The sequence below is a fragment of the Sabethes cyaneus genome, chromosome 3 (genome assembly GCF_943734655.1).
Source record: "Sabethes cyaneus chromosome 3, idSabCyanKW18_F2, whole genome shotgun sequence".
NCBI lineage: Eukaryota > Metazoa > Arthropoda > Insecta > Diptera > Culicidae > Sabethes > Sabethes cyaneus.
The window spans coordinates 233,785,074-233,804,155 of record NC_071355.1 but is presented as its reverse complement, the minus strand read 5'-3'; the positions used below and the strand labels follow the sequence as shown (position 1 = coordinate 233,804,155).

The window sequence follows — 19,082 nt, the reverse complement described above, 5'->3', positions numbered from 1 at the left end:
ACAAGTTAATTCTCGCCGATTGCTTCATTATATTGCGTTCGAGCGGGCGTGTTTCCGCGAGCGAATGGAACGCCACGCCTACTGTGCGGGAGACCGCACGCACACCGCTGTGGATCAATTAGGGCGCACATGTTTGTGTTGATATATTTATTTGCGCTCTATCTCGCTTGCTCGTGGGCAACTGGCATAGGAGGGTCGCATTCTGACAAAGGCTTGCGAAGGCTGGTCTGCTTGTGTGCGTTGAGTAAACGAAACTGCCCGCTTTGATGCCCTGGGGGTGGAAGAGAATCGATGCTATGAGTTCGCTTGAGAAAGAGCAAGAAAGAGTACACCTTAATAGAGATACAAGGAGAAGCGGCAGCAGCAAAAAATAAACCAGTCAGTTTGGTTGAGCTCTCACTCAGCTGTCAGTCACAGAGGCTCAGATCACAGGTGACATTTGACTATGTCACATCACAATTTATAATAGAGGATAGCTCTCTCGCTCGGATCAAGATCGGATCATCTTTCGTGTGTACGTTCTTTTCTTCGTTCGTCGTTAATTGTGTGACTAAGCCTGCCGAACCCTCTCAGGAATAAGAGCTCAGCTTCGTGTGTTTGTTTTTGACTGACCGCCACGGATCGCAGTGATTTTTCTCGGACATTGCGTACCCTTCGTTACTTCGTCGCAGTCGTTCTCCGTGGACGCACGAGTTTCGAGCCCTCGAGTTCCGTGTCAAGTGAGTTATGGATGACAAGTTCCAGTGACGCTTGATTAGAAGAAGAATAGTTGAATCAAGATCTAATAAGTGATAAAAACAACAAAACGGGCAAACAGTGATTGATAGTTTGCAGTGAAGTGATAAACAATTGTGACAATATTTCCACACTTGCCAGTATGGCATTGGAAGATCGTTGCAGTCCTCAAAGTGCACCCAGTCCGCCACACCACCATCATCACAGCCAAAGTCCAGTGAATTCTGCTACCGCAACGATGTTGACCACCACAGGAGGAGCTCGCATCTCACCTACTGGCGACGAGATGTCGCCACTTGTACCGATCTCCCCGATTCACATCAAGCAGGAAGTGATGGATCCCATTCCACCGCAACCAACGCAACAAGCGGGCATCTCCTTTTCGATTTCCAACATTTTGAGCGAGAGTTTTGGAAAAGTACCCTCCGCACCCGCTGTTCCTATCCACCATACAGTGAGTCCCATGGCAAGTCCTCCATGCAGTTCCGATTCAAACAGCCCCAATGGACCGATAATGCACCTCCATCATCCGGGTCTTCAGCAGCAGCGCTCTTTGGATCGAAGGGACAGCTTATTTCGGCCGTATGACATTAGCAAATCCCCCCGCTTATGTTCCAGCAATGGTAGCAGTAATCACAACCCTTATCATACTGATAGCGAGTCTCAGGACTCGAGCTGTTATGAGCCTCAAGCTGCAGCAGCGGCTGCCGCTGCCAGTATGTTGATGTTCAACAATAACCACTACCACCCCCGAATTCCGACATTGTACGACTTCAGCACGAAAACCATCCCTAGCATAGACCCCCGGTCGCCGCTGCTGAACGGCTTCAGTCACACCAGTTACCCTAAGCTGCACGAAGAAATCATCAACAGCCATCGTAAGTTCCAAGCCAAACTGCTAGAAAACCAAGCGAAAGCCGCGGCCGCTGCAGCATCGCTTCACCCGCACTCGATGCCCCCGCTAGGATCGCTGTGTAAAACGGTCTCACAAATCGGACAACACGTGGCTTCCTCCGGAAGTGCACTATCCTCCAGTGGTGGCCTAAACGGAACCGCCCTGGACGCACGCAGCAACGCTAGCAATAGTCCCAAACTTAGCCCGCGGCCCATTCCGAAACCGACGGCAACGGTTGCCTCGAGTTTGCCCGGAAATGGTGGCTCCGGCAGTAATGGTCACTCGACCGATGGAAGCGGTAACAATGGTGGTAACAGTAACAACGCTGCTCACGGCAATGGTAATTCTATGGTTAATGGAAGCCATCATAACGATGGAGCCTCGTCCGATGATGCTCGCTCGGAAACCGGTAGCAGCAAGGATGGCGACAGCGGAGGCAATCTGTGGCCGGCCTGGGTGTACTGTACCCGGTACAGTGACCGACCTAGCTCGGGTGAGTTTGATTTTCTTGTTTTTTTTGGGGGGGGGGGACAACAAAAACTGATTTGCGTTGTGAGTGTGACGGTAGGATGCGGTTTGACGTGTAGTTTATTTTTGTCCTGGTAATTATTTGAGTCAAAGAACAAGTGTCATTCGTTAATAACTTGCTGTTCAACTTTGATAAGATTTTTTTCAAAATTGCTCAAGAAATTTTTTTAAAGAAATAATTATTTCACATGGCATATTTTACTCTATATTTAATATTGGCACAAGTATTCTTTTCTCTTTTAATAGATTATTGAACAGAATAATACTATTTCAGGACAGTACAGTTAATCTCAAATGAATTCAAAGACTAAAGGGTGAATGAACTAAAAAATGTCATTACAATTGATAAAATATCTTGATCATAAAAAGTAGACGAAAACATCAATGTTATCATTGATCATCTGAGTCAAAGTTGTTTCAACTTAAAATCAAATATGTTTCCAGCTAGTGAAATTTTAATTAATATTTTCTAAGCAAAACTATTTCTCAATACGAAAGTTACGTAAAAAATTTTAGTTCTTTTGTGTTTTAGTTTTGTGACTACCAATTACTGTATAGTAATTGTAAAAATATTTTTACGTTTGGTTAAGTTCATTTATAGTAAAATTGTAACCACATTTTACATAATATTGTTCCACAAAAATGAAGTACCCAATTTTTGCTATGCATTAAGCTAATAAAGCAAAGCAAAGCCTAGGTGCTACATTCCGTTATCGAAGCTTGACCTTCTGTTTTTATACGACAGACTTCGCAGCCAGCTATTAGAGTACAGGACAATTGCAGGGCCAGTTACTACGATCCTATTGACTCTAACAGGCTCTCCCAACCGAGATTCGAACATACGACGACTAGCTTACTAGGCCAGCATCATACCTCGAAACCAACTGGGAGGCATTAAGCTAATATGATCCTGCAATTATCTGGGTGTAGTAAATCTGATTTGTGCTTTTGCTTTGCATAATCTAAATTTCATACTGTTTATAAAGTTACATAATTTCCCACTCTAAAATAACACGTGATTCTGACAGGTTCATTCCAGATGGGTTAAAAATAAAAGTTTGATAGTCTGAATTTAGCCATAATTTGAAAAGCAAAACAAAATTCAAGCTGATGTTGTCGGAAAAAAGCAGTAGATATAAGCGAGAGAACCAGTTCAGCAGTTTATAGAATAGTTTGAGCTCGCTTGACTGCAGTGCAATGGTTATAAAGCAGTTATAAAGCAGTTGGTAATTAAACTAGTAACATGTCTGAATTTAAGACAATTTAATTTTACAAATTATGGCTTGTAAATGAATAATGGCACAAAAGCAGTGTGACTAAAATAAATTGTTTGCAAATAAGCAATAAATTTAAAATTGTTTCTGTAAATAGTACATGAATGTGCGTTCAGTTCAGTTCGTAGCTGGGAAACAGTTTTCTAACTAGCTGTAATAAAAAGCACCTCTTCATAATACAAAAACTGGAATAAAATAGTAAAAGCGCATAAACAGCGTGACAAGTATTAAGTAAGTGGTATTTAAAGTGGATTTAAATTGCTTTACGTGTGGGAAATAGTTTTATCACAAAGTGTACAAAACAAAACATGACACTGAAGCATGCAGAGAGTGCTTTTTAAATGGAAATAAAAAATACTTAATTGATGTTTATGCAATTGGTTTTGCTCGAAAGATCATTTTTGCGCCATTTTTGTTTCTATATCATTTTCGATATATTGCTGCCACTAGTGTTTCGGAAAAAGTCCACTCGGAAAGTCCAATTTACGATCAGTTTTCGTAGCTATTCAACACAGACCGCACATCAGTGACAACGTGGCAAACATTGTCTTCCCAGGTGCCAATTGTCTGTGGCTTATCGGCGTAGCCCCGAAAATATCCAGCCAATTCATAGGTTCAATACGTGGAACTATTCGTTCGTTAAACATTTTTTTCAACAAATTAAAAGCGGCACGCGCGGTTTGGCATGTTGCACCGTCTTGTTGAACCCATGGCTTTCGATTGGGGTACAATGAACTGGCGATCTTTAGCGGTCACCAGCAATTGGTATGGTTTGGCGACTTTACCCAACTAACCAATTAGCATTACCAATGCAATTTAAATACAAACCAATAAGCCAATAAATACTATTTTAGCAAACTATGCGACTACTTTACTACTAACCCTATAGTGCTGATAATGGTTATTGACAGCTGGTTACCGACAAGAAACTAATTTGCAACAGCTATATAGCCAAAAGGCGGATCTACAGCAACTTGCAGTATAAAACGCCAGAGTTGCTAATAAGGCGTGGTACACAAATTACGTAACGCAAAAATTCCGGTTTTTGGACCCCCTCCCTCCCCTATGTAACATTAAGTAACGCTTGGCACAACCCCCCCATTAAATTACGTAACGTTAACCAAACCTCCCCCCCTCCCCACTCCCTGGTACTCAACTTCACTCAGCTTCATATTAAAAACCACAATCGGCCATCGGCCCATGTTACGCTGAAATGATCTTGAACCGTAATATGTAACTGGAAATTTAATAGGATTATCTCATTCAGCTACAAACCATAATTTTGTACCAGAATTTTCATCAGTATAAACAGATTCACTGTTTTCCACCTCCAACACATCCTATCCTCGTTTGGCAACTGCCTTTTTGGTATAATTTTGTTACGTAACTATTCTCATGACTCCCCCTCCCCCCTATGTAACAAAAAGTAACGCAAGCTCGACCCCCCTCCCTCCCCTCTAAGCGTTACGTAATTTATGTACGAAGCCTAAACGATTGGGAGTTTTGAAGAAAAACAGACCTATGATTTGGTCCATAAAGCGCTCCAAACGGTAACCTTTTCAGAAGGCAGAATGGTGTTTCGACTATGGCACGAGAATTCTTTTCACTCTACATGATCCATGATTGTTCGAATTGATTGCGATTGAACATTATGCTGACAATGCTTATTGACAGCTGATTGCTGACGAGAAGCATTTGAATAGAATTATGGATGTCAATTTACAGCTATGCAGTCGAATGGTCAATATAGAGAGATATATACTGTCAGAAGTGCCAATTAATGGTTGATTCACTGCTTATGTTAGTGCTTATTCGTTACCAGGGGAGTGGCAAGTGTAAATCAGTTTGAAAACCAAAGATTTGATTAAGAGCTACTAAAACTATATTATATGGTTACTTACGTTGACTCCGTAGACAGTTTATACAGCGTTTATTAAGTTCCTATATAAATCTTATGTAACATTCTGTGTATTATAACAGTTTATACCATCTGAAATAAAACTATGTTTAATTATTTCTGCTGGCTGCAAAGTTTTTTTCAAACAGCAAGTTATTTATGACACAGACGAGCAGATATGCTATTTTTAATGTTTTATTCTTATAATATTTCAATTATATATTTACAATATTTGCGTAAAAGTTTGCTACTCTACCATTAGGCAATAACACTAATGCCACTTTTTTGCGACTATTTTTCTGTAAATTTTGGAATTTATGCTGTTTTATCAAGCGAAGCGTGACTTTTTGAAGAGAAATTATGCTGCTTTTAAGCAAATTTTGGATTCCTCGCAATTTTTTCATTACGTACTTCTAAATTGACATAGATTTTCACCCGAATTTCGAAGTTTACGCGGTTCTTACGTAAATTTCGAACTTCACTTGACTTTCACTTTACTTCACGCGCATTCCGAAATTTACGTGAGACTTGATTTCACGCGTATTTTAAAATTTACGCAATTGTTTCTGGCAAATTCTGAAATTTACGTCGTTTTGTATCTCGTGAATTTTGGAATCTACGCAGGGTTTTCAGGCGGATTTCGAAGTTCACGTGTTTTCTTACTTGAACGTCGGATCCAACGTATTTTTGAAACGTAAATTACAGGAATGTAGCGCAGCTTTTTAGCCAAACTTTGGAATTTAAGCGAATTTAAGTGATCTTCGGTATGCAGTTGCAGTTTTCTTACGCGAATTTTAAGCGAGTTTTTCATAATTTACATGTTTTAGAAAGGGAGACAGTGTTTGATGCAAAGAATGATTAATTAGATGAACTGAAAAATTTATCGGGTTATGCAATGGTAGGTGGGGGGGGTCTCGCACCCACGCTCTTTCGGTTGGTACCTGAATGTTTTACACACTAAACTACTGCCGCCCGTTGCATTAGGTAGTCTAATACATAGTTTTATTTTATTCTCCCAATTCTATAATTTCCCGTATTCGCATCACACATTTCCTATACGACGATATTAGTTTTTGTATCACTGCTTTTTGTTTCTACCACCGCGACTTTTAAAATTTAAGGCGGAAATTTCGGAATTTTTTGTGGCAAATTTCAAAATTTACGCGGTCTTTTTACAACTTGAATTTCGGAATTTGCGAGACTTGCTCACGCAAGTTGTGGAATTTATACGGGTTTTTATGCGAATTTCGAAATTTTCGCGATTTTTTACGAAAGCATCTAAATTTACGTGACTTTTTATGGCGAATATGGGAACTCATGTATTTTTCAGGCAAATTTTGATATTTACGTGGTTTTGTACGCGTTTTTTAGAATTTACTCGATTTTTCAAGTGATTTGCGAAGGTCACGTGTGTTTTTTCTAACTTTGAAGTTTACGCTACGAAATTTATACGATTTTGGAGGCAAATAGTGTAATTTAGGTGAATTTCATGTGATCTTTGAATAAATTTACGATACTTATGTAGATTTTTACGCGAATTTTACATGGTATGTTCGCTATTTACATGTTTTTTCGACAGGAATTTCATAATTTACCCGATTTTTGGCGAATGTTTACTCAAATTTTGAAAATTACTTTGTTTTTTTTTCAGATGAGTTTTAACATTAACGCGGGTTTTACGCGCATTTCGAAAGTTACACGATTTTTTTAATATTGGTTTCGGAATTTACGTAGTCCTTTTGGGCGAATTTCAAAAAATATGCGGTCTTTTGATACGAATTCGAAGGTTCTTTACGCAAGTTGTGGAATTTATACGATTTTTCTCGTGATTTTCGAAACCTACGTGTTTTTTTGTAACGCACAAATTTAGAATTCACAATTTTTTGACACAAATTATGGAATTGACGCAGTTTTTTGAACGATTTTCACATTTTACGCGGGTTTTTTCACACGAATTACCTATTTTATGCGGGCTTGAGACACAAACTTCAGATTTTTCGCAGTAATATCGAAATTTATTCATTTTTTACGTAACGTACACTGCCGCTTCTCGTATAAAAGTTCCATTTTCTATGAATTACAGGAATTTATATTGTTGTTAACGCGAATTTCACAACTTACGATTTTTTTAGGGCAAATTTCCAAATTTACGCGCTCTTTTCACACGAATTTTGGAATGTGCGTGGCTTTTTTACACAAATTACGAGTTTTTTACGGGGTTTCACACAAATTTTGGAATTTACAAGGCGTTTTTGTGACACGAATTTAGGCATTTGCACGGTTTTTATGCGAGTTTCGCAATCTCCATGACTTTTTTGACGCAAATTTTAGAATTAACGCAGTGTCTGAGGAAAATTTCTGGATGTACTAATTTTTTTCACACAAATTTAGAATTTTACGAGGGTTTTTACTTATACATCGGAGTTTACACATTTACTTCAAAATTTGCATGGCTTTTACGCAGATTCTTATGATATTAGAATAGACTCAAACTTCAAAATTTACGCAGGTACGCAGAACTTATCAATGGAATTTTTCTACACGCGTTTCGGAATTTCCGCAGTTTTTTTTCGAAATTAAAGCAATTTTTTTACGCATACTTTATAATTGTGACTTGACGAGGTAATGGTGGTGTGAGTTACGCGAGTTTTGGAATTCACAAGGTTCTTATGCAAATTTCAGAATTTACGCAGTTTTAAACGCGAATTTCGGAATTTACGCAGTTTTTAGACCAATTTTTGATACTTACGATGCTTGTCTTACGTATTCGTCGAAATTTACGTTACGGATTTACAATTTAAGCAGTTTCTTTAGACGAATTTCAGAACTTACGTGGTCTATTTCTATCAGCAACTTCGAAATACACACTTTTTTTGCATTTTGATCAGCACTGAAATACAGATTTTTCTTTGTAGGAGACTGAAACTGCTATGGATTGCAATACTATTTTGTTAGAAAATATTGTCCCAGAATCCATTCAAAACTTACCGCGTTTGTACAAATTTTCCTGCGTTAACTACATGATCTTTGTTGACATTTACGTACGCACAGAAATTCTCTTCGACAGCAAAAAGAAAGCTACACAATAATGTCTACAGAGTATCCGGATCTTTTCACTAAACAAATCCATCATAGTTCCAATTTGTTTCATCCGGAATGCTCAGATTTTTTCCCATCCATCGCCATTCATGTCCAGGAAATGTGTTTCTGCGCGAAATTGAAGTGATTCAACTTATGCTGATGTGAACTCCAGCACTGTTGAAAATGGTGCTCACCGACGTGTGGTAACCGGAAGCTCCAACTTCACGTGGATTTGTAACTGCTTGTGATTATTCGAATACTGCATGTATCGTGCTCTGGAGAAACAAATTATTTGCAAGAAGCATCCACTACACACATACTTCCACAGTCCACACTTTCCTAGAGAGGCTTGCGCCATACTGTACCTTACTTTCTGCTATTTCCTAGAATATAACAAGCACTAATCGGTTATTGACCGCGGAATCGAAAGTAAAGAATCAGGTTCCAGCCAAAACAAACAACTGTCAAATAACAAGAGTTGCGTGCGTCTTTTAGCTAGGGTTGTACAGTTTATACTTTAACACTGTTATTACGAACTGTTCAGTATAAACGTAAATGCTCCTCAAAATCGCCGGTGAAACAAATCCAAGCAATGATCTCGTACGGAGTGGTTAAATTAGTATCAAAAATAGTAACATTTAGGAGCTACTTTCGTTTCACCGAGTGCGCATCGTTTCATATTGGCTACCAAAAATAAATATTTCATTGCATCAGAACAAGAAAATGTACAAAAATACATTGAAATCACAATTTCTAATCGACCAACATTAGTTAATTGCAGCTTAATCCATCGCATTCAGCGATTGGCAAAACTTTTACTCCATCCATCGGTGGTTACCTCTTGATAGAAAAAGTAATGGTCAGCCACGCGCAAAAAAATTGAAGCAAAAAACATCGCCAGCGATCGTTATCTGTTCCGTATGAAACCTCCTCGAGCTTCGAAACCCGCAGTCAGCCCATAGTGTAATCGATTCAAACGGGGCAAGCCCCCCCCCCCCACTGCATCCTCGTTGCCCCCCTTCTTCACCAAACCAACGAGCCAATCGCGATAGATAAAATCAATTTTCCCGTTCCCGCGAACCGTTGCGTTGCCATACCGCGCGGCGACAACGATGAAGTGAAATGAATAGCCGTTTAATTGGAGAAATAAATAAATTTATTTAAACAGTCTCCAGCCAGCCTCCTCCAGCGCCAACGTGGGGCAAGTCGCCGCAGCGGAATTGACTGCCAGTCGCCAGATAAGAGAGCCTCCATCGCGGCTACAATGTCCACTGGAAATCGCTCCATTTAGGTTCGTGTGCTTTCCATTTATTTCATGCACCGCTCGCGCCACCAGTGCCGTTTTCCCCGTGTGCAGAAATCGAACTTAATTAATATCGTATTGATAATACAGTCGAACATAAATTGTGTGCCCTGCAGTGAACCTTCCGCTGGCACTGATCTAGATAAGCTGCCTAGAGCAAAAGGGCTTAGCCACAGCCGGCTCGCAGTCCGTCCGTTCGTCCGTCCATTCGCCCCATAAAGACGGCTGATATTTCAATCGCTGCCCCATTAACGGCGCGTTATTCTGCTCAGAATTACTCTTTTATTACGGAATAATTAAAATTTATTAACCCACCCACCCAGTATCGTGCGTTACGGCACATTAAGCCGGCCAGAACTAGCGGCGGGCGACTTTATGGATCCTCTCCGTTCTTTCTTTCCACAATTAAAAATCTCGCTTCGTGTCTTTCGTCCCGGTTCTCGACCCCACCGAGCAGAACCACAAATTTGTTAGAACAAAAAGCACCCGGTGGAAATACATTTGTTCGACACGCTTCCCTGATTTACTGTGCCGCACCAGCTCTGGGTTCTAACTTCTAACAAGTTCCAATTTCCACGAGATGCGTTAATTGGTGTGATCATTTCCCGGCCGCATAAATCGATCATCACCCGCCATAAAAATCCCTCTCTTTTATCGTACCGATCAGCTTCCCGATTTCGAAAATGTTCTCTATCAAACTCGTAGTAAGCAACATAACCGGCAGCAACAACCTATCATCGAACATATTAATTCCGATTTGGAGGGACTTCCAGCTGACATCTGTTCTCCGCCGAGAACAGTCGCTTTTTATGGGCCCCTTGAAGTGTCACTCGTCGTCGTTGTTGTTGTTGTTGTCCGTCTGCGACGGAGACGAACACGGGGAATGTTTTCCCCTAGCTCACTTTGATCAGTCTGGCGTTGAAAACCGACGAATTTCGTTTGACTCTGTCAGCAGTTCAAAGTGGATCAAAGTAAAAACAAATAAACAAACACAACCGAAATAGAGAGAACGACCGAAATTAATTGGAAGATGATCTATGTTGTTTCCGCGTGAGATGGAAATACAAAGTGGACTCATTATCGAGTTACCATCAGATTTACGGTCAGGAAAATTAGCTTAACTTACCCAATAAATATCTCGTAAATCAGTACTCATCTAGATTACATGAGGGTCCATAAACAAACTATCCATCTCGGTTCGGTTATGTAATCTTGAATCCGAACCATTGAGTGAAGGTGCACCGCATTCATGCGGATCGTGCCCTTTTCCAGCACCCATTTAGGACCAATCAAGCTGAAACAAATTGTAACTGGCCAGTTACAGCCCCGATAGCCATTCCGGCGTTTGACAGTGTAGCGGAGAGTAGACCACAACAACGGCAAAAACACGGCGAAGGAAACATACCGGCACGTCCCGCACATACCCGTGAACCATAAAGATCGAGCAACAACAATTACGTACTGGCTCGAGTATATGGTTACTTGGATCCAAATCGAGAACATACGCACGCAACAGTAGCCTGGTGGGCTACGGGGGGGCTACCGCACCGATTGAGGTTATCTGCTTTGACTAATATGGCCGCTTACGGTAGCCACATGGCTATCGCGATGATCGGCAGAGCCTTACTTGCCGATGACAGATCGATCGGTGCTACCAACGAAGGCGATAATCCAACGTCCAACGATTATCACAATGTTGATTGAGTTGTTTGCAGATTTGCTCGATCATCATCGAACTATTTGTGTGGCTTTTCACTCAGAATTACGTCACCAGTGAAACGACTCTAGCTATTTTAGCTAGCTTGGAATGACATAATTGTTTTCCGTAGCCATCAGGGTTGACATTTGCATAAATTGCGAATGCCGCTAACAGATGGCGTCCTTCGCTTATGACTTCATTAGATTTGCATGAACGGCCCAACCCGCAATGGCTGGCTGGCTGGCTGGTTTGTACTTGCTTCGAGACTTGCAAATAAGGCCGCACAAAAGTTTGTTTTCCATTGTAAAAACCCCTAAGAGAAGGGGCGTGTCGATGATAAAGCCCGCCGGCAACAAGCTGCCCCGAGGCTAATTATGTATCACGCAATCGGCAGTTTTTCCGTTTCAATTGTTTGGGATTGGGCTCGTTGACCAATGTTTGCTATCGATTTGTAAGTTAGTGGGTCGATCTGTCTGTTAATTCGATGTTGGCAGATCGGACTCACCTGGTAGAGCAGGCAGGCAGACTATTGTGTTGTAAAAATTCCAAACTTTCGACAGCTTCGGTGCCGACTTCGGTCGTCCCGCTTACCCGCCGCTTAAAACGTATTAAAATGTCAAATTATCACGTTGCTTATTGTGAGCTGACGTGTAATTCTAATAAATATTCATAACTCGTAAACTCGGCAGTAGTTGAAGCCTGTGTGTATAGTAAGAGCCAGCAGAAGTCAATAAAACAAAAAGTTCTGCTGCATTTACCATGTAAACTGGGTAAGGTGTAGACTCGGGGGTGAATTAATTATCGAACTAATATTTTAATTAAAAAAAGTTATTTGTTTGACCACGAACCCGGCCGCCATAGCGACTAGAGAGAATGATTATTTCCTTCTCTATTAATTAGAGTGATTATTTATTTTTATTAATTTAAATTAGCTGTCTGTGGCCCCTCAACGGGGCCTTCAAAATTCTTTCAAAATTATCATACGAAGGTGATTTAGATTATTTCCGCTTCCTAACCTAGCTGGGAAGAGTACAGCAATAAACGAGCATATTTTCCTACAAATAATTATCGCCGAAGAGAAGCACCCCACGGCGGCGGGCTTTTGAAACCGTGCACGGTAACTGTCAAAAAAGGAAAGAGCGCAGGTGGAATGTGCGAAAATCACGTTCTTGTCATAAGCGCTAGCGATAATTAGAGTTCTTCGTCCGTAAATCGTGGTTAATTACCACCACTCTCGGCACGACGACGACGACGACGACGGAAGCAAACCCTGCGTGTTCCATGACGAATTATGATGGCGCAGCTTGACAGGTGGGGTACAGTTTGGATCACCCAATGTGTAGGCTAATCATGCTCTTGTGCAGCCCTTATTTATACGCATCCCGCGGGGTGATTTTACGATGATCACAACCCGGTTGCAATGATGGTAGTGGAGAAGTCTTCGAATTTGTTGCCTCATCGGGTAAACGTGACGATAAATTATCGTTCCGAAAAAATCGTGCGCTATCTCAAATGTGACTTAATTGAATTAGATAACAAGCATTTAATTATTATTTATGTTTATGCAGGCGACCGCAACCAGTTTCGTTTTTTTTTTCGTCCCATTTCGCTGAATCGTCGTTTTTCTCACTCATTCACAACGCTATCGCACCTTGTTACCGACCAGAGTACCTATACAAACTTCCCTGGGTGACATTTTTATTAATTCTTTTTATTCTTTTCGTTTCCCGTGCAGGTCCCCGCTACCGTCGGACAAAGCCTCCCAAAGAGAAAGGCGAAAGTGAGGAAAAACGTCCCCGGACAGCTTTTACCACTGCCCAGCTGCAAAGACTGAAGGTAAGCACCGCGATTTCAACCCTGTTTACACACTAAAAGAAACCCCACCCACAATCGGATCAATCAACCTAACAGCAAATATTGTGCTTCTCTTTCAATTTTCAGAACGAATTCAACGAAAATCGTTACCTGACGGAAAAACGACGTCAAGCGCTCAGTGCCGAGCTGAACCTCAACGAGTCGCAAATCAAAATTTGGTTCCAAAACAAGCGAGCCAAAATTAAGAAAACTTCCTCGGAAAAGAACCCCCTGGCCCTGCAGCTGATGGCACAGGGGCTGTACAACCATTCTACGGTACCGCTGACCAAGGAGGAGGAAGAGCTGGAAATGCGCATGAACGGTCAAATCCCGTAGAGTGCTGCAGCACAGTGAAGCGAGGTTATGTCAACATGCAAATCATCGAACCAAGTTTACAGCGCAATTGACGCTCGGTTCGACGTCCGTCAACTGCTGCAGAGTCCGCGCCATTAATTAGGCGTCCTCGTTGATGTAAACAAAAGAATCCATAATGAGATTCCTGCGTATGCCGTCCCCTCCTGGTCCATAGCTTCCACCCAAGCGCAGCACGGGCTCAAGTCGCGCCGAGCTGTCAGTTGCGTTTTAGCGAAGGGCTTTTGAATTATTGATCTCCAGCAGACAGTGGCCGATGTACCATTTTGTTGCTGCATCACTCTCGAGTGACGTTCAGCATAACCTCGCAGTTCGGGATTGAAGCTGTCAGTTAGAGCAGAGTAGTGAAGGGAAAAAAAGCAGGCGAGGCTTACCGGGACCTAGCGGCGGGATAACGAACAGAAACAACAACAGAAAAGCAACAAGACCCAGTACAATTACATTTAAATAATTGAATTAATGCCCCTCGTCGACGCGTGGGGGAGCCAGAAGGAGAAGGAGAAAAACTGTTACTCGTTCTGGTAAAACAAACAAAGTCCGGCTCTGTCAGTGCTCTGCAGCGAGGCCGTATGAGAAATTTCTGTAAATGTAAATATTGAATTTTAAAAGGCTCTTTAGCACCAACAACAGCCGAGGAAAACCGAGCACCAAGGCACAGACTTTCTCACGCACGGATCGATCCTGTTGGCGATTTAAAGAGCTGAAAGTAGAGCATATTTTGTATATTCGTCCGAAGGAACTGAGCTCAGCCGGTTAGGGTGGTGCAATAAAATAAATTCCCCTCATGGCGGCTGATCTCGGATCTCGCAGTAAAAAAAAACAAGCGTGATTGTAATCAACTGAAACCGAATAGCAATATAAACCTAGATAGAAGTGATAGGCTAGTTCTCACCCAAGTTGAAGTTGTGAATAGCGTGTTTCGCGTGCTCGTAGAAAACATGTAAATTATTTTCTTCCAGCATCGGTAGAACTTTGTTCAGTTTAAAATAGCAAACGTCCAACTAGAGAAAGGCTACAGGGGCGGAAAAAACCACAGCCGAATGAATGAATGAATGCCTGTAAATAGCGAGTTGTTGTATGTAAAAAATAGCTACTAAAAATTAATTGAGATTAACTGCATTGGATTAGAGCAAACCACACAAACAAACAAACAAACAAAAAGTAGATTACCGTTTGGTCAAACAAAACAAGCCGGAGGCCGCGCGCATGTGCATGATTCCCACGCGGAAAGACCGACCGACCGATCCGACGTCGATAATTAGTCATCAAAGCTGCTTCTGTGCGAGCGAGTGAGCGAGCGCGCGTTTATTTGCTAACCAGTTTCCGCTGAAAAGTATCCGGCAGGCGATCCGTCCGAGCGTCATCATCAACAAATCAGCTTTGCTCGTAGGAGTTGGAGTGGTAGCGTCCGTCTCTTTTTTTTTGCACCACTATTGTAACGATTCGGTTAGTGCGCCATACAAACTAGCTATCTAATCTAAATTATGCCTAATTATGCTTCCCTGGGTCGGTCGGTCGACCGGTCCAATTCGGTTCGGAATCCCCGTGCAGAAGCCGTTCGTTCCCCGTATTTAAACCCGTGTGTAGATTGACGTCGTGTATGAACCGAGAAACGGGAAAGGGCAACTCCAAAGCGTACCGTCCGAGTTATCTTTTTGAATCTATCCAGAATTGCCACCGGCGGAAGAAACCGTTTCTCATTCTACTGTAGTGTGCTTAAGATTATTATTAGATTATATTATGTATTAATATTATTATTCGTATAGCAGTTAAGATTGTAGAAAGCTAACTGATTACCTATAGAAAAAGAGAACAAAACCTATTATATTAGAGCAAGAATAATGCAAAAACCGATAGAAAGAGAGAGCGTAATAAACTACACTCATGTGATATTTAAATGAATGAACTTGATTAAATATTCCCATGAATATCACACTCTTAATGAAACCAAATCCAGTAAGAACCAACTCCAATACCATCCAAAATCTCTTGTATCACAATGCTGTCCTCACAAGATCTCACTTTTTCTAGAGTAATCGCATCATCGAAAATTGTTTGTATATTCTCCATTTTTTTCGCCGTCTCAAAACCTCTTTGCTCCTCTACCTGACTGTAAATATCACGACAAAATGTTTTGTGAAGTCTTGTTAATACCTACTCGCATTTACTACTCCGCATTTACTAGATCCGTGCCTAACGCAGGACGAACCTCGCTAGACGAGACAGATTAATATTTTCAAACGTTTGAAAATGTTATGGTTCATACAGAAGATATAAAACCGGAAGCCATACGTACTGAAACCAAGAAACGTCATACTTCACAAAGATAGTCGGCCGGAGTCCGTTAGGTAGTTTTATGCCACCCGCCATGTTCACCAGATTTGGAACCATCACACAATCGTTGACTTCGATATTTACTTACTTTGATGACGGCGGTTTGTTATCGATTCTGCGCCGAACGTAATAAGGTCCTCTAGTACTGTCGATCTTAGGCTGCCCATTCCCAATCCGCTCGAAAAAAACGCTGTAGAAAATTACGTATTGGGTATTTCTCTTGAAAATTTGGGTAGAAGTAGTTTAGAGTGTATTGTTTACACTGTATTTGTATCGCGGTCAGTTATTCGAAAATTGGAAAAAATGGCGTCACCCGAAAAGCAACGTTGCGAATTGCTTTTGCGCAAGCACCTGGAAAATCCTCAACTCTCTCATCGGGACATCGGAAAACAACTCAGAATCGTGCAGACAACGGTGTGTCGTGTGATTAAACGTTACTACGAAACTTTGAGCATCAAACGGAAGGAAAAATGTGGTCAAAATGGATGTTCTATTAGTGATTACGATCACAAGCATGTCTTGAAATCGTTTAAGAGAACCCCAATGCTTCGGTCAGGGATGTGGCCAAAAAGTCTTTCGTTAAGAAAGTCAAGGACCGGGAGAGACTGCATACGTACTAAGTTCCGGCGGACTTCTGGCAGCTTCCAGGGCTACTATTCTTCACTGCCCAGCACAAGTTTGATGTTCCAGAGATTGTAAGGAAGCAGAAACTTTCAAAGTTTGCCAAGAAATATATGATTTGGCAAGTGATCTGCTCATATGGCAAACAGAGTGCGCCGTTCGTGACTACCGGGACTGCAAACGGGCAGATCTACCTGAAGGAGTGTCTACAGAAGCATCTGTTTCCTCTGTTGAATCAAGTCGCATGCCCTACGATCTTGTGTCCAGTTCCAACTTGATCTGGCTAAAGGATGTCCTAGAGTAGTAAGAAGCCAACGGGGTCACTTTCGTATCCAAGGACATGAACCTCCCAAAGCACTGGAACTAAGGCCCATCGAAAAATACTGGACCATTATGAAGCAGGCACTACGGAAGCATCCCAAGGAGGTCAAATCTGAGCAAGACATCAAGCACTTTTTCCAGTTCAGTTCAGGGTTTTCCTACAGAATAAGCTGCAGCTAGATGTTGTACAGAACCATATGAGTGGAGTTAAGCGTAAGGTGCGAGCACACGGTTATGGCAGTGAAGTTGAATGAAATAACTGTGCCAAAGGCTTACTAATGGGTTATATGTTATTGTCTGAAAGTTGGTGCAATTTGATGTGGGACATCCTTTAAGCATTACAACGAGGGAGAATTTGGCCAAGATCGATAAGCGTGGAATGAGTGGAACCCGATTCTGAAGAGGGAAAGTGTCAGAAGGATAACAGAGATCGTGAAGGTTTAGAACGACTATTCCAGGCTAATGGAACGCGCAAGTTCTGTGAGAAGGTGAACCAGTCTCGTAAAGGACACACATCTGATATGTGTAGGGATGTGGAGGGAAACTTAGTCACAAACGAGTGTGAGGTGCTCGAAAGGTAGAAGCAGTTCTTCGATAAAGAAGTTAACCTAGAAATGTCTGCAAACAATAACAGCCAGCTAGCTGGCTTCAAATCTTGAAGAGATCCAGAAATCAGTCAGCTGAAGAATAATCGAACCGCCAGAAAGGACTGGATTGCTGTTAGAACTCTACAACTGAAATTACCGCGGCATTTCGCTGGTCAAGGCCGCCTACAAGGTGCTCTCCCAGATTTTGTTGTGGCAAAATAATTCGTAGGGCAGTACCAGGCGGGCTTTATGGGGGCCGGTCCTACTACGGATCAAATTTTTACTCTCAGGCAAATCCTTCAGAAATATCGGGAATACAACGTGCCCACGCATCATATTTTTGTTGATTTCGGGGTAGCATACGATATTGTCGAGCGTGAACAGCTATGCATGGATGATGCACAGAATGGTTTTCCGGATAAACTGACGCCACCCTGGAGTGAGTGATGCTGATGTGCTATGTGCGCATTTCGGGGGCACTCTCGAGTCCTTTCGAGTGGCGCAGAGGAATGAGCGGCAAGGAGATGAACTGTCCTGTATGGTATTCTACATCGCTATTGAAAGCGTGATCCGCGAGTGAACTCCTAGCCTTCACAGACGATCTCGACATCATTATTGGAAACCTAGGGACGGCGCAAGCAATCTACGCTAGACTAAAAACGGAGGATAGGAAGATGTGGTTAAAAATTAATGCGTCGAAAACCTAATATGTATATGGTAAGGAGAGGCTTTAGAGAAAACAACGTCTGCCTCCCACGGACTATTGACGGCGATGAACTAGAAGTGGTTGATGAGTCACCACCTACACTTATACGAGCAAGGAGATTCAACGACACATTGAAGCTGGAAGTCGAACCCAAAAAAGCAAATCCATGGGTATAAACGTTCTTTGGAATTTAACCGTTCTTTACCGACAGACTTCGCAGCCGGTTATTAGAGTACAGAAAGACTACGAGGCTAGTGCAAAGATCCTATTAACTCTCCCAGTCGAGATTCGAACATACGACGACTGGCTTTTTAGGCCAGCATTGTACCCCGGAGCTAACTGGGCGGGCAAAGTCGAGCCTATTTTACCCAAGACGCTTCGATTAAGCTGACAAGCTGACTATGCACAAAACGCTATTCTAACCGGCAATCCTCTACGGACTTGAGACAGTAACTGTGCTTACGGAAGACATACGTGCACTTGCCGTATTTGAACGAAAAATGCTGCGGACTATTTTTGGTGGAGTACAAACTGAAAGTGGAGACTGGCGTAGGCGTATAAACCACGAGTTGCAGGCACAACCTGGAGAGATTCTCATCGTACACCTGGCGAAAGTTGGGAGACTACGGTGCGTGAGCTTGCCTCGTCGCAAGGATGCCGGTCGACTGTTAAGTGTAATCCGTTCTCTTCAAGAACCCCACCGGCACCTTGAATAGAGGGGCCCAACGTGCTTGATGGCTCGACCAGGTAGAAACCGACTTGCGTGTGTCGAGACGCTCAACGAATTAACGACGAGTAGCCCAGGACCGAGTATCGTGGAGAGGAATCCTTGATACAGCAAGTGCCACCCTGGCCGGGTGGACCCTCGTCAGTGC

At 42.2% G+C, this 19,082-nt stretch overlaps 1 protein-coding gene across 1 annotated transcript; it reads left to right on the top strand.

Moving 5' to 3' along the window:
* Positions 1-877: 877 nt before the first annotated feature.
* Positions 878-13,602, top strand: LOC128741679 (segmentation polarity homeobox protein engrailed). Its single transcript, XM_053837640.1, has 3 exons — positions 878-2,123; positions 13,148-13,248; positions 13,354-13,602. Exons 1-3 carry the CDS (start codon positions 878-880, stop codon positions 13,600-13,602), a joined length of 1,596 nt encoding a protein of 531 aa, XP_053693615.1.
* The last annotated feature ends 5,480 nt before the right edge of the window (positions 13,603-19,082 follow it).